The sequence below is a fragment of the Malaclemys terrapin genome, chromosome 1 (assembly GCF_027887155.1).
Source record: "Malaclemys terrapin pileata isolate rMalTer1 chromosome 1, rMalTer1.hap1, whole genome shotgun sequence".
NCBI classification, from domain to species: Eukaryota; Metazoa; Chordata; order Testudines; family Emydidae; genus Malaclemys; species Malaclemys terrapin.
This window is the reverse complement of record NC_071505.1, coordinates 91,519,026-91,546,566: the sequence shown is the minus strand read 5'-3', so window position 1 is coordinate 91,546,566 and position 27,541 is coordinate 91,519,026. Positions and strand designations below refer to the sequence as shown.

Sequence of the window (27,541 nt, the reverse complement as noted above, 5' to 3'; positions counted from 1 at the left end):
GACCCACATCCCTCCCCAGACCGAACCCCCTGAACTGAACTAGACCCACATTTCCCTCCTCCCCCCCGACCAAACTGGACTCAACCCACATCCCTCTCTAGACCAGGGGCGCTGGTGGGGAGGATGGGGGAAAGGGACTCCAGTTGCTTCGAGGGGGTTCACCTGGAGCAAGGAGCACCCACTGCGTGCTGCTTCCTGCCCAGAATGGTCCGGGACCCCCATGCTCCCCAGCCTCCGCATTCAAATAATGGTGGGGCAGAGCTGCATGCGCAGCACCCTCCCACCAGTACTGCCCCATGGCCAGCAGGGGCCCAAGAGCCCAGGGAGGAGGCAGGGGCCATGCCACTGGGGGAGCCCACCTGCCTGCGGCATGCAGCAGCCAGAAACCACCAGGCCTGTCACTGAGCCTCCCTCTCCCCCTCCCCCCTCACAACTGAGCTGCAGCGCCTGAGGGCTCCCCCCTCCCCCCAAGCCCTCAGGCGCTGCAGCCAGAGGAGCAAGTGGGGAGGGGGGGGGAGAAGGCAGCCCTGGGCCCACTGGCCAAGAAGAGCGGTGGGGAGGGGCTGGGCTGGGCGGAACAGTGGCCACAGCACATGGTGCCCTCTTTGGTGGGCCGCTGCCCACCCCAAAGGCTGGTCCTGACTGCAAATACCCTTGGGTGCAATTACTTTGCTCACTATGTTACAGGTGGGAATGCAGTGCACATGGCAACAATTCCTTCTAAACTTTTGCCCTTAACAGGCTCTCAGACTTCAGGTGCAACTTCTAAGCATTTATTTAAGCCAACCCAAAGAGATTTCATGGTAACCCCCCCCCCCCCCTGCAACAGCCAGCAGCTCAGCAAAAGTGAGCAACACTAATGACTAGTTGAGGCTACCCTGCATGTGCTTACAGCCCACAGGGATGCTTGCTCTTCTGCACAATCCATGAAAGGAAGCCATTAGTTGAGTTCTAAATAGCTTGAATATTTAATAGTTACAGCGCCAACATGGACCCTATCAAGAAATTAAGATTCACATGCATCCATCTAATGCTTTTAATAACATTTTAATGCCACTATTATGCTTAATGAAAAAAGGAAATGTGTTAGGAACATTTTCAACAACTGGTTCATTTGCTCAACATATGGGAGGAAGGGGGGGGGGAGAAGAGGAGTGACCATATTCGTTTTTGGTTTTTACTGGGGAGATTTTCAATTCATTAACCCTAAGAAGCCAATAAATGCTGGGATAGACACTTGTATTATTCTGAGATCTGCAACTAATACCCCTAAACAAGTGCTAAATCAAAGTTGGTCTGAAGGATGAGTGAGTTTTAAGTTCTGATACTTTGAACCATCTCAACCTGAAAAAAAAAAAAAAAAAAAAGCAATATACCATGCTATTGATGGTGTTTATTTCTAGCCCTTGTGACTCAGAAAGTTCTGGACCCTAGGGTACAGGTAAAATGTGATATGCCTGAATTCAAGAAAAAAGCTATATAACTACCCAAACTTCAACACTCTCAATACAGAAAAAGGGATTTGATATTCAACTCAAAAGATTCCTATTCTCTCACACACACACAGTTGAAAGGAATATTCAACCTGAAGTAATCAGTTTGAAAAATTAATAGTTTTAGGGACTGCATCAGCCCCAGGCCCCTGTCAGTTTTTGTCATCTTGCAACATTTTGGGGGCTTTATTTTTCTCCCCAATTTTTCTCTCCCATTTGAGACATGTAAGCAGTATACTAAAAAAATGTTTTTCATTTAGTCTTTTACATGTGATATCTTAGATGTTACCTATAATAGTGGGCAAAATATTCTCAGAAAAAAAGAGAGTGCGCTTTTTAAAACAGGGTCTTCTTTACTTACTGACAGATTTCCAATTAATAATGCTTCCTTCCTCTCTGAGGAAAATATCAGCAAGGACTTATTTTCTCCTTCCTGAGTTCTTCTAGAACATCAAGAGGGAACTAGCTGTTGGAACCAAATCGGTGCATTCCATAGATAGATTTATTTGGATGGTAGAAGTCACTAGACTTTGGCAGACCTTATACTTCTTGTCTTCTGTTTCCAAACAATCAGCACTTGTATTTTCATTGTGAGAAGCACCTGTCTCAAATCCATGTTATTTCCAGCAAGAGCTACAGTGCACACATACTGCAAGTGCCTTACTATGTGGAACCTAGATTGATGGTTGCGGAGGAAAAAAATCTACATCTCACAAGAGGGACTTTGGGCACTTTGTATTGTAAGCCACCACACACTTCTGGGACTGTAAAATCGGATCACTTGGGCTTTCTGAACCAGGAGTCTAAAACCTGTTGGATGGTGGAGGACAGGTAAAGTTCGGACAGTAGGGTCTTGTTTGAAGGCGTTTAACACGTGCTATACTGTGGATGCCCCTTGCTGCGAGTTACTTTTGGGGCTCTGAACTACCGAGTTACATCGGGGGCAGATGTATTGAGACAGACGGACAATTGCTGCAGCTACGCGGGTCAAGACACGGGTCCTCCCACTGCCAGGTTTAGGCGCTAAGCTGAGCGCCCCGTGTCTGGAGGGAGCGGTGCCTCCCTGCACAGCGCCTCACGCCAGGCTACGCCATGGGCCGGGCAGCGCCCGAGACTGGCTACTGCCGAGGGTCCGGCCCCAGACCCAGCCCGGACAGCGCGCTGATCGCGCTCCCCCGCACCCGACCGCCGCGCCCTGCCCCCCAGCCAGCCCCGCGACACCCCCCCCCCCCCCGCGAGGAGCCCCCCCGGCACGCGGCGCCGACTCACCTCTCCACCCACTCGCGCAGAAAGCGCAGCTCCTCGCTGTGCAGCAGGCCCGGGTTCTCCTTGCAGAGCTTCACGAAGGCCCGCAGCTCGCTCACCTTCCGCGGATCCATGGCCGGCCGGGCCCCCTCACCGCCGCGCTGGAACTTCCCAGCCCCCGCGTCCCGCTCCCCGCGCAGCTCCGCCTCCGGGCTCCCGTCCCTGTGCTGCTGCTGCAGCGGCCGCCCTACCCCGCGCGCAGGCCTGGCAGTGCCTCGGTCCCGCCCCGCGGCTCCGCCTCCGGGGTCCGCAGCCCCCCGCCCCCGCTGAAGCCCCGCCTCTCGGCCCTTCCGCTACGCGGCTGCCGGAACCTTCTAGAAGGCGAACGTGTGACTGTCCGTTACACGTCCTGCCTCCGCGCGACCCACGCGCCAGTCCGACACCCCCCCACTCTGTTACGTCATCAGCTGCCTCCTCGATTCACATAAGACCCTACTCGGCGTTGGCCGGGCAACTCCTAGCACTCGCCTGAGGCACCTCCTTTATAGACGGGCGGCGGTTTGTGTCGCCACCTAAGGCTTGGGACACGCCAGGGGATGGGCGCTTGTAGATGACGTAATCAGCCAGGGTAGTCGGCTCAGAAGGCCCCGCAATGTGCAAGTGGTGTATGTGAGGCCGCTGGGGGCTGGGAGCGCTGCCACGCGTGGGGGTGGGGATGGCAGCCGCCGTAGAGCAGAGGATGTGGGGCGCTGGTTTCCGTACAGAACAAGGCACCCTGCAGTAGCGCGATGCCTGCGGGGGGCGCAGCCATGCTCTGGCTCCCAGCGCAGAGGCTTATCCCGGCTGTGAAGGGCTTGTGCAGTTTATCAGGTCAGAGACTTTAATTCCTTTTAATGGCGAATCTCTCCCCCTCCTGGGGGCCTGGCACTCACTGCTGCGAGGTGCCCCCTTCCTCGCTCGAGGGCCTGTGTCTCTCTTCCCGCTGCCGCCTCCTTTTTTACTCCATGCATTTAAGGATCCAGAGACTATTTGGCCTTTCCACTGTATCTTTAATAACCCAGTTCAACACATTTGATTGTCATGTTAAAGTATAAAATAGACCCTTGTGGGGAATCTAACTACAGTTAACTGTAAGGTCTGTGAGGCAGGGATCCCGTATATTTGTGCTGCTGTATAGAAATAATAATCACTAGATGTTCAAGATGACATTAATGCACATGTTAATTCCCTTTTTGTGACAAATAATGTGAGTCAGATATTTGTTTCCTATTTATTGGTAAAATTGATGTTAAGGAAAATACATGTACCTCACTCCTGCTTTCAACATTGAAAATTACAAGGTTTGTAAAGCTGGGATATCCACTTCAATACAAAACCAAGTATTGCTGAAAGCTTTTTAAAAATGTGTTTTACTTCCCATTTTAGAAGACAATTAAAACCAAGTATCAGTTTTTGGCATACTCCTGCAGCTGCACAGAGCTCCTTGAGGGATCTGGGCCTTACTTATACAGCACATGCATAAAAGGTGTCAAAGCACATTACGAGCACTAAAAGGCTGCTGGCAGGGCAAGAATCATATTTTTGAAAAAGGTATTTAGTAACATAGATAAGGAATGTGATAAGGATAGAACTTTAAATTAGTAAAATTGAAAGATTTTAAAAGTCAAATTTTTGTGTCCGCCCTTTATGCTTTATATTTATGTACATTTAGGTCCAGATCCTCAAAGCCTAACTCCCATTGAAACCTTTGAGAATCTGGGCCTTTGTGCTTAGCTTGGAGAATGAAGAAAGACTAGTTAGTTTTGCTTCCTGGTACTCCCACTTGCAGAATGAAGCAGTATTTAGTTTGCAAAGACTGAAGCAGGGGTAGGCAACCTATGGCACGTGTGCCGAAGGCCGCACGCGAGCTGATTCTCAGTGGCACTCACACTGCCCAGGTCCTGGCCACCAGTCCGGGGGGCTCTGCATTTTAATGTAATTTTAAGTAAAGTTTCTTAAACATTTTAAAAACCTTATTTACTTTACATACAACAATAGTTTAGTTATATATTATAGACTTATAGAAAGAGACCTTCTAAAAATGTTAAAATGTATTACTGGCACGTGAAACCTTAAATTAGAGTGAATAAAGGAAGACTCATCACCCCACTTCTGAAAGGTTGCCGACTCCTGGACTGGAGGAATAAGTCCAATCAAAAAACCAAAAGCTTTTCTTTCAGGGTGCAGCACAGTGTCAGAACAGGTAGAGACTAGCTTGCCTTAGCCAGGCAGCACTGCTGGCGGAACTTTTAATGGCCCGGGCGGCAGTGCTGACCAGAGCCGCCACAACCCAGTACTGCACTAGGGGGCTATTCCAGCATAGCTGTGTTGAGGTAGAATCTGTAGTGTAGACATAAACCACATCTATGCTATGGGGAGTATAGTGGTGTAGCTACAATGCTGTAGCTATGATGATATAACCCGATAGTGTAGACACAGCCTACGGTGAGGGAAGGGGTTAATCCCATTGCTGTAGGAACCCCCCCCTCCTCCCCACGAGCAATGGTAGGTTGATGGAAGCATTCTTCTGTTGACTTAGCTGCATCTACATGAGGGATTCAGTCAGCATAGCTATGGTGCTTGGGTCTGGATTTTTCAGACCCCCTGAGCGCCGTAGTTTTGTGAACCTAAATTTTAAGTGTAGACCAGGCTATAACCAAGTTCCTTAATACTACTCTAGCAGTATAATAGGACCTTATAATTGGCACTGCCTCAGGGCATGTCTACACTAGAAACTTACATCCACCTATGTCAGGTTGACTTACAACCACCAGTCATTACTGCGGTGGTTCATATCCACACTACCCTCCTTCTCTCAGTAGTGCACATCCCCACCAGAAGCACTTCCCTGACTTAAGAGGGGCAGTGTGGGGGGGCTGAGAGCCTGGGCTGTCAGCTCCACAGGCAGCTCCCCGCTAGGAGCCTCTTCCCCCTCTCCCCTTCCCCTCAGCTCCTGCCCTCCCCTCCCCCCTGGGCTCTCCGCTCCCTGCTGCCAGGATTCTGACTGCCCCCCAGGCTCCTGGCAGAGAGCTGTTCACCCAGAGTCCAGGTGGTTCTCGGGCTCTCTGTGGGGAGTTGCCGGGAGGGGAGTCAGAAGCAGGGAGGATGCAACCTGGCTGCGAGTGGGGAGTCTGGGGGGCAACTGGCCTCTAGCTGGAGCTCCCACATGCCCCATGGTGACAGCCCGGCTTTCTTGTCAATTTCACTGTTCCATGGAGTTGTAAAATTGACAAGAATGACAGCCAACAGTCGATATAAGTAACCCGCAGTGTCTATGTAGACACTAACTAAGCCCTACGTCTCTCGTGGAGGTGGAGTTACGATGTCAGTGTAGTAGGGCACTTACATCTGCAGGAGCAAGGCTGTAGTGTAGACACTGATATAATTAGGTCGTCGTAAGATGCCTTACATCGACTCTGGTGTAGATCAAGCCTGAGTGATGTAAAGGAGAATTAAGGTCAGAGGGTCTAGTTACTGGGTGCAGGACGTGGCTGTGACTGGGAAGCTCAATTATTTAGTTAAGTCCCCACTAGCATTGGCAGTCTTGTAGCCAGGCACCACAGTAGTTATCCAGTAGTGAAAGACTGTGATACAGACTTGCTAAAATAATAATTAAAAATCCAAATCTAGAAAGTTGTTTTGAGGATAAATAGATGACGAGGGATATTCAATGATATTAAAGTTATCATGTTCTTGTTTCTCTCTTCCTATGCAGTTCCCCAACCTCTCTGCACACTGCTAGTTCTTATTGTAGTTATCTGTTTTGCCAGTGTGACTGGCTCTTGGGATTGGGAATAGGCTATGGAGACTTTCACTTCTGAATGACTAGTTCCAGTTCAGTTTAGGATGATAGTAAATAACTTAGTTAAGTACTAACTGGAGACTCTGAGGCAGCCTCCATATGAATACATCTATCACGATCACACTCACTGGCCCTTTTGTTGGCAGTCTCAGTACAAAGATTGATTGCAAAGGCCATAAAAACTGAACTACCCTTTCCCTCATAAGGTGGGCCTTTGAGGACATGATCAAAGCATATTGGCAGGATGATGGGGGAGGTTGGTTGACAGTGCTGTGCAATCTCTTTTTTTGTGGGTAAATTAAACATTTCATTTTTCCTGCATGCCCATCATGCACAGATAGAGGAGATTAATCACACACAAACCAGCACAACTCTCCTCTTTCAAGCATGCAGTCACTGGTTTGTCAATTCCAATGTACTTTAACTTTACGTAATTTATTCATTCTAGTCCAAGCTTATAACTTTGCTATATTTATTTCATCTGTAAATCAATCATTATTTGAGTTTGTATTTTAATGGTTTTATAGTCAACTATGCGAGCAACAAGTTGAAAAGTGTTAAGGAGAGTTATCATTGCAAGAAAAGTGGGATGAACAGTGCTAAGAGTGAGATCTTTAGAGGGTATATTAATTTGCTGTATGATACCTGGAAAGGTCTTTCATCTTCATACCGTGCATTTCTTTTTCTTTAGGCTGCAAGTCCTGTTTCCTTCGGAGATTTTCCATCCAGCCTGCCCAGCAGAGGAAGATTCCAAACCGGTACCTGGGCCAGCCCAGCTCCTTCACACATCCACACCTTCTCAAACCAGGTAAGGATCCTGAGCCATTGGTAGTTAACTAGTGGCACCCATCATATGTTTCCCTGAGGAAGTATCTTAGTTGTCTGCATCATATAAAGGGGTCTGTAGCTTGGCTATCATTTATATTTACTTTATTCCAGTAATTTTATTCCTTGTGGAATTCTCTTGTTCTGAGACACCATCTGATTCTAGAGAGAGGCTAGGTTCCTATACCCTAATCCATAGATTGACACATTCCAGATTTATTTTCCTTTCCGATGCAATCTTCCTCTTGCCACAGACACAAGTACTATAGACCTTTTCTGTCAGTGACACTTCCTTAGCTGGCTATCCTGCCAATATAATCTAATTCATTTTTAGAGTCCTTTTCACACTCCGTATCACAGAAATGTTTCATAGACAATACTCCGTGAATCAAAGAGAAAAGGAAGGTTTTAAGAGGTGAGATTTAAAGAGGGGATGTGGCTCAGAAGAAGGGGTTGGGAAGCAGAATTCCAGATAAACAGGACAGCACAGGTTTAAAGAGCACTTTCCTCCTTTCCCCCAACTATGGAGGGATGTGTAGAAGGAAGAAAGGAAGACACCGGCATAGGTGACTCTAAAATTAGAGAGGTACAGTAGGGAACAGGAGAGCAGATTAAGTTGGTGCACCATTGTGAGATCAGAAAGGTGTGCTGGAGATCAGTGAAAGTGAATATGGCAAAAAGTAAGGCATTAAGCAGGTTTATAAGAGTAAAAATATATTTTTAATTTATTATAATCTAGAAAAGAGATGCTGTATAAAGCTAAGAATTCTGTTATTGGTTAACAGTTCCCACATAATCAAGGCTGGTATTGGGAAAAACTAAGTTTATCGAATAGTTAAGAATTCACAAAACTTATTAAAACAGCTAGGATTGTAAATGGGTATTGATTTATTTAAAATAATAATTGATCATTTGCAGTCATTCTGAAAGCCTAAAAATGAATAGTTAAGGCTAAAGGAGTTTACAAACTCCGTTGGCACAGCTGTAATGCCAGTGGAACTCCCACATTGCATTAGCCACTACAAACAACTTTTAAACATCACCAGATTTGCAGTGACATGTATGAAGCCCATTGGAATGAGATAGAGCATTCAGAATTTCAAAATTCCATAGTGGATAACTCCAGAATTCAGTATCTGACCATAAAATATATAGATCTGTGCACGTTGCCTCTTCTAGGGCTATAGAATAAAACAAATATGAAGTTTCTTAGACCAAACAGGTTTTAAGATATGTTTTTATTTTTTCTAAAAGTTAGAATTTAATTAAAGTGAAACACTAATTTTTCAAAGTCCATTTCCTCAGGAAAAATTAGTTCCCCCAAATTCTCCTCTGGCTAGAAACCACAAATGCAAATTTTTTTTAGAAAGCAGTTGTTGAAGGAGGCTGCCGAGTGAGCTAATACCTCACAACGAGTTGCAATTTTAATCATTGAGCCATTATTCCATAGTATAGCAAACAGGAAAAGAAGTATGAAAATAGACATTAGAATATGAAAAATATATATATCTCAAAATAGGAAGGACATTAGCCAAAATACCCTTTAAGACTTGCATTCTGTTAGTTGAAATCATAGTTAAACTAATCTCTGGTATTTTTAAAATACTTAGGCTGTTCTTGTGTCCTCCCTCTGGTTTCAGGTTTCAGTGACAGTCTCTTGTTCTGTGTACAGTACTTCTTATTCTTTGCTAGTGAAGGATGGTAACATGTGAAGTTCCAAGAGAGAATTTGTATCGTTGGATCATTAGAAGTGTAGCTCCTTTTCATGTTCAACAGATCCCACCTTATTAATCATTGGGATAAATTAGGTCTTTTATGGAGGAGTTTTCTTTGCTCAGTCAAATACTCTGACATCATCCTGGAAGGCTTGGCTTGTTTCTAAATTGAGCCCCTTGATTGGTTAAATATTCAAGGACAATCTCTCTGTCTCTGATTGATCTCATGTGGTACCTATAAAACTGACTTTGCCTTTTACACTTTAGAACTAACTAATATATGACTTGACATGGCACCAGAATGTCTGTCGAAATACAACCTTATCTGATGAAATTAACACTAGACTTAGCACCACAGTGTTCTGTTCAATGTCTAGATGCCATAAAAGCTGATGGTTTCCAACAGGGTTAAAGTTTAGCTTGTTTTGCCACCACTTTTCCTCCTCCCCTGCCCAGTAGTTGTTGTCTGGCTTCAGTTTGCTCCCAGAATGCTTTGGGTTTTTGTCTAAGGTTGCTTGATCAAAATCTTTGCCCAGAAGTTTTAGGGCAGTAAAGTTAATTGGTTTAAAACAGTCTTTTTCCCTGCACAGTGTAGGAACAGAGTGAACCAAGGATGTGGATATCTGAGATCAAAGAGGCAGGATGGAGAGCAGTGGAAAGTGGGTTCTGAGGTCAGAACGATCAGAGGAATGGGAGAGCAGTGGAGTGGGAGGTATGAGGTTAGCGAGATAGCATGGAGTTTTAAGGAGAGCCTTGAGCAGGAGGGGGAGAAGGTGATTATGAGATCAGAATGTTACTTCATCCATTTTGTTTTTCATTCATAGGGGAGGTAACACCAGGATTGTCACAGGTGGAATATGATCTACGCCGACACAAGCTGATGACTTTGATCAAGAAAGAGGCGCAAGAGTGGGGTGCGGTGGACCACACAGTGATTCTGCTATCCAACGCCACTTACTACATGAGCAACGACATCCCATACACCTTCCACCAGGACACCAACTTCCTGTACCTGTGTGGCTTCCAGGAGCCTGACAGCATCCTGGTGCTGCAGAGCTTGCCTGGCAAGGCACTGCCATCCCACAAGGCCATGCTCTTTGTGCCACGGCGAGATCCAAGCCGAGAGCTGTGGGATGGGCCACGATCAGGCACCGATGGGGCAGTAGCTTTGACAGGAGTGGATGAAGCTTACCCCCTAGAGGAGATTAGACACCTGGTGACCAAACTGAAAGGTAATGGAAACGAGATGAGGTGGAACCCAGGTTATAGGGACCACATTCTCTGTCACTGGTTCCAACCAGACCCCATAATGGGAGGCACATGACACTGGGAATGGGAAGAGATTTTTCTCATCTAAGCTACTGGTTGTAATCTGGCCCCAGTTCGGTGGTGATAGAAAAAAACCTGTGTATGTGGCTCTTTAATGGCTTGTGGGTTAGTGGTCTGTATCCAGGTACTACTGAACTGATATCACTGAACACACAAGTGGCACTAATTGGTCCTTTGTTGTCAGTGTCATGAGAAATTAAGTAATCATTGGGCCACAGAGACTGACCTTCCTCCTCTCCCCTTAATATGGCCCTTCCATGTTACGGGGCAGTACGTTAGCACAGATGTTGCCTGTGGGATTCTTGCACTGCTGCTGCCCATGCTGTATTGGTCTTTTACTAGAGGACTCCAGTCTCTAAAGGCTCTCAGCCCAGCATCTTCACCTGCATTAAATTCACTTTAAAAACCATATGTGGTGATACACAAATCCATCTTCACAACTCTTCATTTCCTGGATTGTGTGTGGTATATTTGCTGCATCATGCCAGATTCTATTACACAGTGAAGCTTATAAAAGATCACTCTTATTAGACAATCTCCTGATTTAATGTGCCCAAATATATTAAGTACAATTCTGCTCCACCTTTATTAGAGCATCGGTTCTCAACTGGGGGTCCGTGGCCCCCTGGCAGTCCGTGAACCCTTTCAGGGGGACTGCGGGGCCCCATGGCAGAAACTCAGTGCCCTGATCCCTCGTGCCACCCCTCCCTGGGCCTGAAGCCAGGAGTGGTGGGGTTGCAGCTGGGAGCCTCACCCCAGGGCTGAAGCCCTAAGCTCTCTTCCTCCCTCCCCCCTTGGCTGAATCTGGGAGCAGTGAGGCTGAAGCCCCAATGTAGCAAAAGCCCTGAGCCCATGGGCAGAGTTGGGAGGGCACAAGGTTGTTGCCCTCCCAAACTGCAGTGCCTTACCCAGAGTGGGGCAGTCTGGGGGCAGCACCCTCCCTTCCCCCCCACACTACCTCCTCAGGCCCTGCCCTCTGGTCAGGTAGTTGGCGGGAAGCTGGAGCCAGGCAGTGTGGGGCAGCTGCTCTCTAGCTGGTGGTGGCATGGAGTGGGCAGCTGTGGCATTTCCCTGTCTGCTGCTGGTGCCTGGGATTGCAGCTGCTCCTCAGCTCCCAGCCCTCTTTGTCTGCTCATGCAGCTGGTAAGAGCCGCCCAGGTCTGGGGACGCAGCTCTGGGGCCAGCAGAGCCTCAGGGAGCAGCCACTGCAGGGGGAGCAGCTAACGCAGGGAGAACCTTCCTGGCACACAGCCCCTAGCTATCCTTGTCCCTGCACCCTGAGCTACCACCCTGCCTGCACACAGCCCCTAGCTACTGCCTGTCTGCACCCTGAGCTACCGCCCCACCCATACACAGCTACCTCTCTCCCAGCAATCTGAGCTACTCTCCTACCCACATATAGCCCCAGCTACCCCCTACCTGCACCCTTAGCTACCCCCTGTCCGTACACAGCCCCTGGCTGCCCCCTGCCTGCACTCTGAGCTACCCCCTGCCTGAACCCTGAGCGGTTTTCAGACTTTGAGCTGAGTTCCCCCTTTGAGTTATATTTTTGGTTGCGTCCCCTCCACATCCCAGACAGGTGGCTGGCCTGCTGAGGTGAGTCAGGAAGTGGAGGTGGTGCTTCCTCCATGGACCCTGCTATGTGGAGATGGCCCAAGCCCCACCAGCCCTTGCCCCTCCAAAATAGAGGTCAAACTATGCCTATGCCCAATGGTCCTACCCCTGGCCTGGAGCCCCAAGTCCTCTCCGCTGGGCCCTGGATTTTTTATAGCATGTTGAGGGTGGGTCTCGGAAAGAAAAAGGTTGAAAACCCCTGTATTAGATGACTATCTCTGTTAAGCAAATGTTTTTTGTTAGTGTTTTCTGGGGTCTCCATAGAAATGTTTTGTTGAAGAGAAGGGGTGTTCCACCCCTATCTTAACCTCTTCTCTTTCTTTTTCTCTGTATACAGTAACTCCTCACTTAACGTTGTAGTTGTGTTCCTGAAAAATGTGCGACTTTAAGTGAAACGATGTTAAGCGAATCCAATTTCCCCATAGGAATGAATGTAAATGGGGGAGGGGGAGTTAAGTTCCAGGGAAATTTTTTTTGCCGTACAGTACTATAGTTGGGAGGTGCCTCCGCCTTAGCCCACTGGCGCTGGAGACAATGAGGCAGGTAAGGAGGCTGAAGGTTCTGTAGGCTAGGAGAAGCATGGTGTGCAGTGGCAGCTTCCCCTACTCTGCAAGCACCAAGGGAGGGGGCTCAACCCTCTGCCTGCCCATGCCACCCCTTCCCCCAAACCTCCACCCTTAACCTGCCTCTTCTTCCCCCCTGCCTCCTCTCCCTTTACTCCGCACGCCATGTCCTTGCTCCTCCCCTTTCCCTCCCCTGCCTCCTGCCCATGGCAATCAGCTGGCTTGCAGCATTCAGGGGGGAGGAGTGAGGACACAGTGCGCAGGCTCCCCCTGCCTCCTGAACGCCACAAGCCTGCTGATTGCCATGGGCAGGAGGCAGGGGAGGAATGGGGGAGGTGTGCGCATCCTCGCTCCTCCCCCCTCCCTCCTGCCTGCAGCAATCAGCTGGCTTGTGACCCTCCCTCCCCGACCTCCTGCCCACGGCAATGAGCTGGTTTGTGGCGTCGTTCGGGAGGCAGGGGAGGGAGGGAAGCCTGTGCACTGAGTCCTCGCTCCTCCCCCTCCCTCCTGAACGCTGCAAACCAGCTGATTGTGGGCAGGAGGAGGGGAAAGGGGCTGATCTGCGGGGTCTGCCAGCGGGCGGGAGGCGGTGGGGGAGGGTTGGGGAGCTGATAGGGGGGCTGCCAGCTGTGGACAAAGCAGGCAGCCAGATGTTATAGCGAAGCATTGCACAACTTTAAATGGAACATGTTCTGTAATTGAGCAGGGACGTAAGATCGAAACAATGTTAAGCGAGAGGACGTTAAGTGCGGAGTTACTGTATAACATGTTTAAAAAAACCTGAAAAAACAAGAGAAGAAAAATGGAATCCAGGAGTTAGACTTGTTTCCGTCTAGTTCCTGACAACGGCCAGTACCAGATGCTGCAGAGGAAGGTGCAGGATACCCCTTAGTGGACTATCATAGAATAAACTGCACAGAGAGAAAAATTGTTGTAAACTTCCCTTATGCCCCCATAGCACAAGAGTTTATTTCCCTTGTATTTTTTATCCTGTCTAGTGTGCCTGGGTGGTAAGTACTTTTTTGGAATTAATCAAGGGGTTGCTGAATTGCTGGACATGTAGAGATGCAAATGTGAGGTCCTGACTTCTCATTGTCATTTAAAAAAAATCCCATTTCAAGAGTAGGGGTGCTGCTGATCCCAATGTTCTAGGCAGATTTCAATGTGGATAATTATATTCTTCCTGAGGAACTTCACTTCAGTGGAAGGCCGGAGACAGGATTTCCAAACAATCCATCCCAAAACATAATTGTTATTGACCCCTGCCCCAGCTGGTCATGAACAAGAGGTGGATTTGTCTTATGGGTTCTCCGTTGTGATCAAACAGGGCTTCTAAGCTCAGGAATCTAAGTTCTCATGCAATCTTGCAAGGTTATGTTTTTGTCATGAAACATTTCCCCCCACTAGTATCCCACTAGTGCAGCTTTCTCTCTGAAGAGGAAATGTATATGGGGAAAATAACTAATATTTATAGAAATGGCTATTTATTTATTGAGTGTATTCTTTTAAATTCATAAACTATTATTAAATCTACAAAACCCAGATAGACTTGTTTACTTGTATGTTACTAACCTGTTAAGATATAAGGAGATCATTAGTATCATGTTACACTGAGGTCATATGTCAGGTATGAGGCCATATTACAAATCTAGGGGAAATTACCTTTCAGATGACATGTCGCATCTTCAACTTTTTCTAGTCTAGGAGGAGTTCGCTCATACAGTGACCTCAAAATATCTTTAATATTAGTCTGTGTCTGTTTTGTGTGTCTCAGGTGAATCAAACATGGTTTGGTATGATTCTGCAAAGCCAGTGCACACACAGCTCCACTCTGACTACCTGCAGCCTCTGGCCGAGATCAAAGCTGGAAGCAAAAACCGCATCCGAGCTATTCATCATCTAGTACAACAACTCCGCCTGATCAAATCCCCTGCAGAGATTGAGAGGATGAAGGTTGCCGGAAGGGTGACTTCACAGGTATGGGATGTGACCCCATCAAATAAACAAAGGCAGTCATTTCTTGAGTGTGGGGTAGCATGGACTGGTACGCTCATGTAAAAGGAAACTGGGTCAAATTCAGCTGGGCTGGAGTGGTAACTTTAGTCTTGCCTGATCTCTCTTCATGGAGGCACAATTTCTTGATCTCTCTGTTAACCATACTCTACTTCACTCCCCCATATCACAAGGGGTATGAGGCTTGCTGCTTGAACTGCTAGAGTGCTCAACCTTGACATAATTCCAGTCAAGACAACCAAAGAGTTTTTGCATATTTGATGTCCTTTAAAAATGGTATCCACTCCAGAACAAGGATATTTCTTTGTGCTCCCACCATCTCCCCTGCTTCCTCATGCCATTCTTTCCCCTTCTTTTGCTATTTTCCTCTGGTTCCTGTATTACAGACCAGGGTGAGAAAGAGGGACTGTCCAGTTTTCTTTACATCCTCATAACCTTGAATATTTTTGTCAAGGAAAGTGAAGGCAAAGGAGACTCTTTCCTCCCCTTCAGATCACATGCTAATGAAAGATCTATATTGTTGTTTGACAGGCTTTTATAGAGACAATGTTTGCCAGCAAATTCCCAGTGGATGAAGCATATCTCTATGCTAAGGTCAGTACCTTGTTGGGCTGTGGATGGTTCTGGGGAGGTAGAGAGGGCTGCGTATTGTTTTTCTCCAGGAAGAGTAAAAGGATCTGAGAGCTGCCGATGGCTGATAGGGGTACAGAGCTGTGAGTGGAACCCAAGCCCCTTCTCGCCCAACTTTTCTGGTTCCTCTGATATTCCCCAACAGCTGCAGCTCTGTCAAGTCTATGCCTTTGAATTATAGCAGCAGAACAGCAGAACGTTTTGAAGTGTACCATGGGCAATCAGCGGGCTTTCAACCCAGGACCTTTGATACTAACAGCTGGATTTTTTTACCCATTGAGCTAAAGGAGTAACTCCCTAAGCTGAGAGATGTAGTAAACTCTTAACCTCTTATGTGGACTAACCACTAGAAAGTGACTGACGCTGCCAGTGTGGGTTACACATCTTTCTCAAAAGGCTCTTTGTTTCGGTGCCTGTGCTTCAGAAGAGCAAGATGAATGGGGCTGTAGCTTCTGGAAGGGTTACTGCAAATCTAAAGGGTGCTTTAAAAAATACTTGTGTAAGGAAGTGCCGGACATTCTATAAACTGGATCATGCATTTTTCAGAACCTCCCATACGTTTCATAAAAATTGTCTCTGAAGCTACAGCAGCCTATCCCATTCCTTTTAAAGTGCAACAAGTGCTGTAGCAGAGCAGAGGGTATTCCTGGGGGTGACTTTCCCACCTGGGGAGTTGGGGTGGGATGCTAGTCAGTGTGGGAAGCAGCAAAAAGGACAAAAAGAGTCAATGAATAAAGAAATATAAACAAATAAAGGAGACAGAAAAGACAGAGAGAAGAAAATAAAAAAGAAACAAAACAAAATAAAAAATGGGGGCTGAATCCAGAGCCTGTGGTATGTGCTGTAGAGAAGAGAACTCGCAGTGCATGTGGGTGTAGGTGAATTGGGAGTGTGCATGATTAGGAGAATGTCATAATACACTTTATCTAAGTAATGTGAGATTGGAGGAAAGTCCATCTAAGTGGAGAATTGTTGGTGTGACGAATAGGGAATTCTGGGATTGTGTCTGAGGCTTTAGTGAAGATCCACAGGCTCTTCCATTCTCCCTTCCTTGTGCAAGGTATGAAAAGCAAGTGATGTATCCCTGCCTTATGGCGTTTGTCAATTATGTGGAACTACTAATGCGGTTAGTACAGTATAGTACAGAGACAAGGCATTAGTGTTCTTTAAGGTATTGTTAACTATGAATGTCAGATATAGTCTGTATCCTAATGATTGTAATATAGGGTATCACTAAGGGGGAAAGGTCAGAGAAGAGCCAGGAATGTGTAGGAGAAGGAGGGAGAGAGCAATGAGTTTTCCAGTGAGGAATAAGGCTTTCCTGTTTAGATTTCATTGCTCTCCACACTGATGTACTTCCTGTTGTTGTTTCGGCTAAGAACTAAATTTCTATGCCTGTACAGCTCCCTCTTTGCATGTCTGGAGAGATTAATATTGGATGTATGCTACCCAGCTCTGCCAAGATCCAACCTCCATGAACTTCTGCTTTTACACTAGATTCAGTCCTGGGGGATTCTGAATATTTACCTCTCCCCTGCCTTGCAAGATGTAGTGAATATCCAGTTTGTCCACTGGTAATGCCTTTTCTCTAGCGTTTGAACCCAGAATATACCCAAATAACAAGTGATGTGATCTTAAATCTTTTTACAGTTTAGTTTATTACCCCTCCACATATGTACAAAATTAATCCCAAAATAATTACAATTACAAACTGCCTGCCACAGTTCTATGCAAAATTACAATATCTTCTCCTCTGAAATAACCCTCTAACATACATGCAAAAAAATTAGACCTTTCCCTGAAACAAATGTTTCCCAGAAGGATTTTCAGAATACCTATAAATTACAAATTGAGGACCGAATCCTGCTTACTTTTCTCATCCAAATAGTCTTAGGGATTTTAGCAGGACTGCCTCGTTGAGCAAGACAAGCAGGATGTGGCCTTTGATGTCTGAGTTGAGAGGGGTCTGTCTGTGCTGATCAGTAGTACAGACTTCTCCTAGAGAAGCTGATTTCATTTAAGATGCAATTTTAAAAAACACCCTCCACCCAGATCTGCACTATACAATTTTCTACCCAAAGCATTTATATTGTGGGTATTATGGAGCATTTTGTCCCACACAGATTGGCAAATTTTAAAAGATGTTTGGTAATGGTACTTTTTGTACTTGTATAGCTGTCTGAGGACATTAGTTAATTCAGCTTCACTCTATTATCTACTTCAGCTTGGAGGAAGGTGAGGAGCAGGAATTTCTTTCATCATTGTGGCACAATAGTTGGGCATAACCTGTCTGAATCTGCTGATGTCTTCTGCTCTGATGGGCAATCTCTTAATCAGGTACTGAGACAGGGTCACAAAAATAGATATTGATCTAAAAGTTAGCTGGTATTTTGGAATTAAAACACCTCCCAAAGCTAGATAAAGAAGAGCTTCAAAAATTTGCTAAGTTGTACGGGAAGTGAGAGCAATGCTTTAAAAATGAACAAAACCCCACAAAAAATGTATTAAAACATCATTGTTGTAGCATTTACGAACTCAGACAGAGAGCTCTTCTATGAGACCAAACACTGGGTTCCAGACACTTCCGTGAAAAATAACTATTCTGCGTCATCTTCTGCTGTTCTGTGGAACCCTGGACTGTTTTCATTCAGGAAATGCTGTTCTCGGTTTCATTTTCTTCTGGGTTACTGCCTTCTGCATAGACAGAGAGAATGGCTGTGGGGGCAGGAGCTATGGTTGCCCAGCATAGTTGCTTACTGTGCCAGAACTAACGGGCTTCTCTCTGAATTGATTGTTCCAGTTTGAATTTGAATGCCGGGCACGAGGGGCTGACATCTTGGCTTACCCACCTGTGGTCGCTGGTGGCAACAGGTCCAACACTTTGCACTATATAAAAAACAACCAGCTTATCAAGGTAAATCAAATGCCTTCCATGTGTTTAAACTCCAGTGTACTGATATTGTGTCCATTTACCAGCCCCTGACCACAGGCTCACCTGTACCCTCGGTGCCTCTGTTGTGACAAGAAGTGCTGAAACAAATTGGGTGGAATGAAAAAATATTTACACAGCAATGGGAGATGGGAACCTGATATAGTTATCTGTTGTTGGCAGTAAGGCCAACTTCAAATCCATCCTTACCTTTTAATGCACCCGTTGCTATATTTTCTAAAGAATGCTGAGCTGCTCTCATAGGATTGCAAATCTGCTCCTGTATCCTGCATTTCTGTAGTTCCTGTGCAGCAGTCTAGAATGCTGGGTGGGTTTCTGACATTGTAAAAGTGAGAGAGTAGCACCAGTCACACTGAAGACAAAGTTGTGATAACAAGGATGCTAGGGCCCCTCCTCTCTCACCTGAATTCTTTGGTCTTGCTTTACTTTGGTGCACAGTAAGCTGCAGCAGCAAATTTCTGCTCTTTTAGGACAGAAAGAAGTCCAATTAAATCCATTTAGTGTGGCTGAGAAGGGAGAGGGATATGTTTTGGGGTCTTTTTAACTTGTTGTTGGTGAATCTGTCTGCCTTGTTTTCCGGACTCCAAACCATTGACTCCTTCTCCAGCAATTCTGACAAAATAGTCTTAGCTTCATGCAAGTCTCTGGAGGAGGTTACTACATTATTATACTATATCTAGGACTCACTTTTCAGTAGAGCCTGTTATCTTGCCTCCTCATTTATGTAGGCATGAGCTTCCTTCCTGGCTTAATCTTTTGTTGGAGAGAGTGCTAGTTGGGTCCTTGAAATATTCTTCTCACACACATGCATCCAGGATAAGACCAGTCACTGTGGCAAAAAAGGCTTCTATTGTTACACTCCAGTCAAGGTCAGGCTTGCGAGCATAACTCAGACTGCTTCTGATAAAGTCAGTTCAGAGCACTTTTATTAGTTTTATGAGGAACTGATTATCATGAGGATACAATCATTAACAAGACCTTTGCTTTGCTTTTCCTCTGAGAAGAACCTTTCTGCCAACTAGCATGACAGTGTGTCTAGTTTGGAAGACATCCCCAAGGAAAAGCCTAACTCCTCTTGACACTTCCTTCTAGAGGACTTGAATTTCCTATGTGGAAATGTGATTGAATCACTCTAGAATTAAGCTCCCCATTTCACCTACACTTTTGGAGAAGGCTCCCCCTTACAATGGAGGAAGGTGGCGGTCACTGTGTCAGGTAGCATTGTTAACATCTTGGCAACCACCCGTGCAAAGCATGCCATTCCCACCAATTCCGATGAACTCAAAAATTTCTACTGATAATGTTAAAGTGTGGGTGGCTGCTCCCAAGCTAGACTCCACAGTGACCTCTTGTTCCAGAGAAACTTCCCTTCCCATAGAATGAAAATTGAGTCCATTAAAAGATTCCAACGTCTCAGACGGCTAGGTTCTTTTCATAATGTCTTGGAGTTACTTCACAGAATAATTGAGTAGTGTCATCACTGTCTCAGTCGCTACAGGAACAGGATGTTTGGCATAGTGAGACTGTCAGAGGGTGGCCCTGCCTGGAGCATCCTCCAGCAGCCAAACAGGTGCACCTGCCTCAGTTTCCCTTCCTTCAGAATCCCCAATAACTCTGTCATGAATCTCTCGCCTCATATTCCTCCTCCTTGGGGATGGCTTATAACAAAATAGTGCAAATAGTCCAAAACAAAAGACCCAAAACATCATCCATTTCTCACACAGAGTGTATATCGTTCTTCAAATCCTAAGCTCTTTTTCAATCCTCTCCTGTCCTTTTACCAAGACGGCCACCCATGTTTCCCAGTGGGAATTCCCACACCCTCTCTGCTAGGAGTTCATCCTTATCAGAGGAACATCCCTGACTTCCCCTGGTTCCAGCTGTTCAGTGTGAAGACATTTGTGGGTGAGCCCACCAGTGCTCCCCAGCCTTCTGTTGTCTCTGGCCCTCTCCTCCTTCTCTCCAGGTTAGAAGTCAGCAGACAACTCCCTCTGCTGCTTTCCAGCCTTCAGCCCTGTGACCCTGGATCTCTAGCTTGGGGAGGTCAGCCAGCAAACCTTTCTTGCTGCTCTTCTGCCTTCAGCCTTCCCCCAGGAACCTCCTACAGTTTCCTCCAGGAACCTCTTGATCTCTGGCTGTTCTGACCTGCCAAACTCTCCCTCCCAGGCAGCTCTCGACTGCCTTTTTTCCTGACTGACTCTTCCACCTTCTCAGTTTCTCCCTATTGATATGGCTGAAGTGCCTTCTCTTAATCCCAACTGGGAAGCAGCAGAGGAGTCGCAGGGCTTAAAGGGCCAGTGTCACCCTTTGACAGTGACATTTATGAGATATTCAAACCCTGATCTTGAGTGTCTTCAGCAAAACAAATTCTCCATCATTTACTCAGTTTATTTTATTATTCCCAAGAAAACAAGCAGGGGATCATCCCACATTGAACTAAAATAATTTAACCAATTGCTTACAGGAAGTTTAAAATGGAGTCCAAATGGAAGTCAGACTAGCAGTGAGTCCAAACTACTAATGTAAATGTTCATAATATTTATCTACCTATAGGGATAGCAGCTAAACACCAGGAATATCTAAGATTTTGCTTCATGGATTTCCCCTTAGTGCACAGAGAACTACACCCTCCCATTGACTGTGAGATTAGTGGTCGGGGGCCAAGTTCTGTGCTGGCTGCCATGCTGTGGAATGCCACTAAAATCACTGGGATGACACTTATGTAAGTCAATACAGAATTTGGCCCAAAGTTTTTACAGAACTGACTGCATGGTTGGCAGCCCGTTTAAGAAAGGGGAGGGCATGGCAGTTTCTCCATACTTGGACCCTGGGCTTGCACATGGTCACTTTCTGTGGGAGACACAGAAAGCTATTTGATGAGCACTGGAACCATTTGGCTGAATTGGACTAAAGTGAATAGAAGGTAAAGTGGATGTGAATGTGTCCTAACGTCTCGGCTTCCCATGACCTGATGCACCTCAGAATCTCTCTCTGCACTGCTGTGGCAGTCCCAGTCCCAGGAGAGAGCAGTGAAGATAACAGAAATTGTTTTAAGGCTTCAGTCCCAAAACGCTGCCCTATCCGAGAGGGAGTACGCCTGTTGAGTCTCCTGATATCCTGTAACAAAGATGATTCCCTGGGCTAGAGCTCTTCAACTGTCCCTTTTCCTCTCTGAATCCCATGCACGAGAGGCACTGGACAAATCCTTTCTCATCTCCTCTGTAAAACCCTTTCAGTCCTGATTATTATCACAGAATTCCTGTTAAAAGAGATCTCTCAATTGGAGACAGTCTGATGTAAAGTGATGACCACAGACGCCAGCCTGTTTGGATAAAGGTGGCTCCTTCCGGGTGCGGAATAGTTCAGGGGAATGGAGTTCAGGTTTTCTAGGTATTGGCACCATTCAAGACTACCTGGCAGGGTAACTGAACAATTCAGCCATAGTTGCTTCTCTGAACATGGGGGACCTGGAATGCTTTTCTGTGAGGGGAGTCCAGTCTCCACTCCATCTTTGCAGAAAAAAAATCCCCTTGTCCTAGGGGTCAGCCTCTCACAGAGAGAGAGAGAGAGAGACCCTTTCACAGAGGAAGCAGGAAGCTTAGCTGCTGGCCTGAGCCATGGTATATTTCTTCTTCTTCTCCAGGATGGAGAAATGGTCTTACTGGATGGTGGATGTGAGTCTTCCTGCTACGTAAGTGACATCACTCGCACCTGGCCCATCAATGGCAGGTAGGATGCCCACAGATGGAAATGTGCCATGTGTTACCTCTGAGAGCGCGTGAGGATTGTGGTTGAGTGTGGGCATAGGTACATTAATCTGTGATTAGCCATAAGTGTGTGTGTGTGTATACATTGTCTGTCTATGTAAGTATTTTAGTATACCCATCACTATGGTATCCCAGAGTAACCAAAATTACATAAAACAAACATTCAGGGTGAGGACCTGTATTCCTCAGCCTTTCCTTATCAGTCACTGTAAGAAAGTACATGGTTATTGTTATTTTTTGATTTTCCCCCTTAGTGCATCTACCAAAACAAATCTAAGGTTACAGAGATGGGTCTTGCCTTTCCTTGTGCAGGGGCTGACTCTGGGCATGTGAGTGAGGCGTAAGGGAGCAGGTGTTTAGTCCATGTGTGAGTGGCTGCCAGTCTCAGGTCAGGAACGTTCCATTAAGTGTCCCTATGATGGTTGGGTTGGTTCCAGTGTCTCTTTGCTCACGTCCTTCCCTTCAAACTGCAGCTTTGCCCTGCTCGGCTTCAGGCCAAAGATTCCAACCAAGAGTCCCCTCTCCACAGCGGGGAGAGTGCCTGACTCAGAACTGCGCCTGACCTGGGAACTTCCCATTTGAGACGTGACCGCCTTCGTTTTCCCCTGGCTTTCAGGTTCACTGATCCCCAAGCAGAGCTGTACCAGGCTGTCCTGGAGATCCAGAAGTCCTGCCTGAGCCTCTGCTCTCCAGGTGTGAGCCTGGAGAACATCTACAGCCTCATGCTGAGCCTTATGGGACAGAAGCTGAAAGAGCTGGGGATCCTAAAGAAAAGCAGCACTGAGAACCACCTCTTCAAGGTACTGTAATTCTCTTCACCCTGGCATCCCCAAACCAGATCTGGTCCCTGTCTCCTTGCAGGAAAGAGAATCTGTATGGCAATCCATGCACAAGCCCTGGGGACCTGGGTTCAGGGCTCACTTCAGTATATGGCTCTCTCATGCTGTTACAGCCTTGAGAGGAACATGGCCAATAAAAATGTGAAGCAAGGGGAGACTATGCCTGTTTCTCTCAGCAGGTGGCAGCACAGCCAGATCGGATTGCATCAGCAGTTCTCAAGAAATGTAAAGGGGTGGGGTGGGGAACGGGAGGTGGGATTAGATGTTTTGATTCTTTCTTACAATGAGATCCTTAGGTGGGGGAGGAGATTAGGGTGGTGCAGTGGGGTTAAGCATTGTAGGGAGGGATGAAGTGCAGCATTCTAAGCCTAGTTCTTAGAGAACATTTTATCCACATCACAAAATCACTGCACGGTTTGCTGCAAATTGGCAGGCCCTGTTGATGAGAGTGGTCCAGGCCTGGAGTATCCAAGGGATGCAGAAGGTCAAAGCGGAACTATATTGGCGGAGCTGTTTGGGGGGGCCTAAGACTGAAGTATGTGGTGTGTGCAGGCCAGGAGTGAAGAGATTTGGCTACTCTATTGAGGACAGCAGGGAAGCTGCCTGCTGTAGGCTTGGCTCAAGCCAGTGATCATCATTCGTTTTCATGAGCACCCAGTTCCCTCGCAAGTTAACATGAAATGGAGGAAAGCCCCCAGTGATCCTTTGGGCATGAGACTGATGAGCACAGTCCCTATGACAAGCACAAGCCATCCTGTTCATCCCACCCTCCCTCTCTTTTCTTCATGATAACAGTCTTCAAGTATGTAAAAGGTTGTTGTAAAGAGGAGGGTGATGAATTCTTCTGTTTAACCACTGAGGACAGGACAAGAAGTCCTTAAATTGAAGCAGGAGAGATTCAGGTGAGACATGAGAAAACCTTCCTAACTGTAAGGATATCTAAGCACTGGAGCAAATTACCAAGGGAGGTTGTGAAATCTCTGTCACTGGAGGTTTTTAAGAACAGGTTAGACAAACACCTGTCAGGGATGGTCTAGAGTAGAAAATACTTAGTCCTGCCTCAGTACAGGGGACTGGACTAGGTGACCTATTGAGGTCCCTTCCAGTCCTACATTTCTATGATTCCGTGTTGGGATGGAGGATCAGGGGCCAGGTTCAGTGGCTGTAGTAACAGTGTTTTCCTTCCTGCTAGGTTGTTCGGAAGTACTGCCCGCATCATGTGGGCCATTACCTGGGTATGGATGTTCATGACACACCAGACGTGTCCCGATCGCTCCCACTCCAGCCGGGCATGGTGATAACCATTGAGCCAGGTAAAAGGACACACTTTCAACCCTGATTCAGTAACAAGTCACAATGTTGATGATATAATATACTTTTACATAGCTCCCTGCAGATTCAGACTAAAATGCTTGAGGTGCTTTGCAATGGAGTTAAAAACACATACTGTACTAGGAAAGCATAGTGAATTATTACCCTCCCAATATATAACCAGAACTAGCTAGTTGCAAGGGTGAGCTCTTAAAGCGTGTTCCTTAATCTTTACAAAGTAAGCATTCTACTGGGACACTTTCCTTCAGATCGTTACAGTTGGATTTGCAGCCCTCAAATAGAAACTGGTCTCTGACACTGACTTTCTTTTCTCTGCCCTTCTCCCCCATTGCCCAGAGCACTGTCAATGTCTCTTCTCATATGGGCAGCACTGACATCGAGAAATGCAGAAAGGCTGAATGGAAGCGTTAGGGTTTATATTCATATACAGAGGTCTGTACGCAGCGGGGAAGTGCTCTCTTCCCTCCCGTTCCCCTAGAAGCTGCCCCAAACAGAGGTGAATGAGAGAAACTTTCCTTGACAAAGCTCTTCCGGTTTGACCCCCTCCACTGTTGCTCAGCGCACAGCCCTGCCCTCATCACCGTGTGAGCCAGTGAAGGGCGGGAGCATTCTGTGGTCTCATCCTGCTCTTCTGAGGGGTTTTATTCCCTCCTTTCCCTCAGGCATCTACATCCCCCAGGATGACATGGCCGCCCCAGAGAGGTTACGTGGCCTCGGTGTGCGCATCGAGGATGATGTGGTGGTGACGGACGACGTGCCCCTGATCCTGTCTGCAGACTGCCCCAAGGAGATCTATCATGTCGAGCAGATCTGTGGCCGCAACCTGTGATCTCTCTCCTCTGCCTTATACACCCTCCTTGGGTTCCTCAGGAAACATGCTCCCACACACACATGCAGTGATGTATATTTCTGTGACTGGACCTGGTTGCAGGGCAGTTGGGGAGGTGGGGGGTTGGGATGGAAGTTGTTGCTGGTGCGGGGACTCTGTAGTTAGGACATGAATTGGATTGCTAATGGCTCAGGTAACATCACTGTTAGAAAGTGAAGAAACCATTTATTTACATAGTTAATGTCTGTTCTAGTTAGTGCTGATTGAAAGATCTAGAATGCAGGAGGTGGATCTCTCCGCTCCTGCTCTCATGCACATAATCTTGTTCATTTCTGTCAGCAGGACAGTAGCGTGCCCCTCACCCCCACCCCCACCCCCGGCTCGTTCTTCCTTGCGGGTCCTTGAACAGGATGCAGCAGCTGAGGGCCAGGTGCCACATGTTGCCCTTTGTTGTCAGTTTCACACCAGCCCGGTGAGACACCGATTTAAATGAAAACGTTCAAAAGTTTGGGAGAGGGGGCAAGTGGGTTGTTTTGGGCTTCTGTGGAGGAATGACAAGAGGGGGTTTGGGAGACTAGAAGATGGGGTCGGGTTGTGGGAAGTTTGTATTGATGCAGAAGGGTTTTAGCATCTAGGGAAGAGACTATGTTAGGCTTTCTTTCTAGGAGGTTTGAGAAAGATTGGCAATAGTAAGGAGGGGTCATCTGAAGGCATACAGCAGGGTTTGGTATTGGGAGAGGGGACTGACTGGGTTCACTGCACTTGGTGCGTGTTTGGATTGCCCATTCATCCGTCCTTCTAGTCTCTTTTCCCCTCCGCCCCCCCATATTGTTAGCTCCAGACTTCCACTCTACCTCCCCGCCACTCTACCCCCAATTCTTCTACCTGAGATCAACTTGACTGTACTGGTCTGCACTGATGAGCTGCTGTTTCTCTAGTTCAAATATGTGTACATTATTGTACAATTGTGTCTGGGACAGTCAAAATCCCATCCAGTACTTGAATGGCAGGTGCAGGCAACCACACCAATGCCCCTTGAGCAGCCCAGACGTATTTTGTAACTTGTTAAGAGAGAGAAAAATAACCTCCAGTAGGGGGTTCCAGTACTCTCCCCTTTGAAAGTTTTTTGAACATATAGGGCACCTGCCTTTTGGTGATTTCCAAGTTTAAAAAAAAACGGTCTTTGACGATCTCTCTGAGCCAGGTATAAATGTGACCCCTTGCCTTCAAGGGTAGATGAATGAATTTGCAGGTTCTAAAGAAGAGGATGAATCCTAATTCTCCATTCCCTTCCAACATTCAATCCATTTCAAACAGTGGTAAATGTATCTATAATACATATATACTGTGTTTGGTTATTTATTGGTCATATTTTGGCAATTAGCTTTATATTTAATACATTGTGAAAAATATCACTTACTACAATGTATATCCCTTGTTTTATTTATACATTCTTTTGCTTCACTCCATTCTTTCTTCCTCATGTAAGGTAGATCTCCCTGTATTTTCTCCTATGTTGTTTTCAGTGTATGTTGTTTTTTTTATTTCGTTCTCTCCTTTCCCTGTGCTTGCTTTCTGTCTTTCTTCTAAAATTTAACTTCCTAATCCCTATGCTTCTCTTTTCTAATCTATCCCTCAGTCTCTCCACCAACTCAGCTCCATGACTCTAGCAATTAACATATAGGAATAGGAGTCAGGACTCCTGATTTCTGTTTCTGGCTCTCTGCTGATTTTGTGTGACCTTTGGCAAAACCTTCTATACCTTTTGTGCTTCATTTTCCTCTTCTGCAAAATCGCGTACCTCTTTCAGGTGGGTGTTGCAAGACCTGTTTAATTAGGGCCAAATTGTGCACCCTAGTGGACATGTGCATCTCCCATTGCCTTCAAGGGGAGATGGGTACATGCATCCAAGGGATGAACTTGACCCTTTAAAGGCAGCTAACTTACCTGACCTGTTTTTTTTTGTTTTTGTTTTTTTAAATAAGCAAGGGGAAAAAAGGTGAGGCTTTTAGTGAGTTTTACAGATCAGTCTATGCCTATTTAAAAGAATCTACTATATTTTGATTGTGATAATTTTGTTAGATCACAGCTACTACAGTGACAAGTACAATATAAATTGTTAGAAAGAAGGCGCACTAAAGATATATGGAGATGCATAATATTGCTGCTAATGTGCTAACTGATAATAATTTAGCCTGTACTCTAAATCTGTTACACATAACATTGTTATTCCAAACATGCCTTTGGTGCTGTGCCAACCAATACCTACAGGTAGTAACTTTGGACTTTGAATCTACATGACTAGCTGTGAATAGCATTCACCGGTAAAGCTGTATTTTCCCATGTACCTAACTGCAGAGTTGATGATTGTGTATCTATCTGTAAATAAAACTTTGAAATACATAGTTATTTTTGAAAAAATAATAATTTGTATTAAGTCATTTCTCTGACCATAAAGTTACATAAGATCTAAGAACTTTCAGTAAGAACTTCCTTTTTCAGGGAGATATAAGCCACCTGTAAATGAACTCAGAATGAATTAACGTTCTTGTTGTT

The 27,541-nt window shown here is 46.2% G+C and overlaps 2 protein-coding genes across 2 annotated transcripts in view; one reads left to right on the top strand and one right to left on the bottom strand.

The window, feature by feature from the left end:
• The window catches only part of ST13 (ST13 Hsp70 interacting protein), a 44,507-nt gene extending 41,533 nt beyond the window's left edge, over positions 1-2,974 (bottom strand). The window contains exon 1 of the mRNA XM_054031039.1: positions 2,763-2,974. Coding sequence (XP_053887014.1) covers positions 2,763-2,872 — 110 coding nt within the window. The 5' untranslated portion in view covers positions 2,873-2,974. The remainder of the gene's footprint in view (positions 1-2,762) is intronic.
• A 137-nt stretch (positions 2,975-3,111) lies between these two features.
• Positions 3,112-27,390, top strand: XPNPEP3 (X-prolyl aminopeptidase 3). The gene is made up of 10 exons (XM_054031027.1): positions 3,112-3,608; positions 7,271-7,387; positions 9,944-10,351; positions 14,400-14,602; positions 15,170-15,232; positions 18,069-18,182; positions 21,862-21,947; positions 22,602-22,785; positions 24,017-24,137; positions 24,819-27,390. The coding sequence occupies exons 1-10, from the start codon at positions 3,527-3,529 to the stop codon at positions 24,983-24,985; spliced, it is 1,545 nt and encodes a 514-aa protein (XP_053887002.1). The 5' UTR covers positions 3,112-3,526; the 3' UTR covers positions 24,986-27,390.
• The last annotated feature ends 151 nt before the right edge of the window (positions 27,391-27,541 follow it).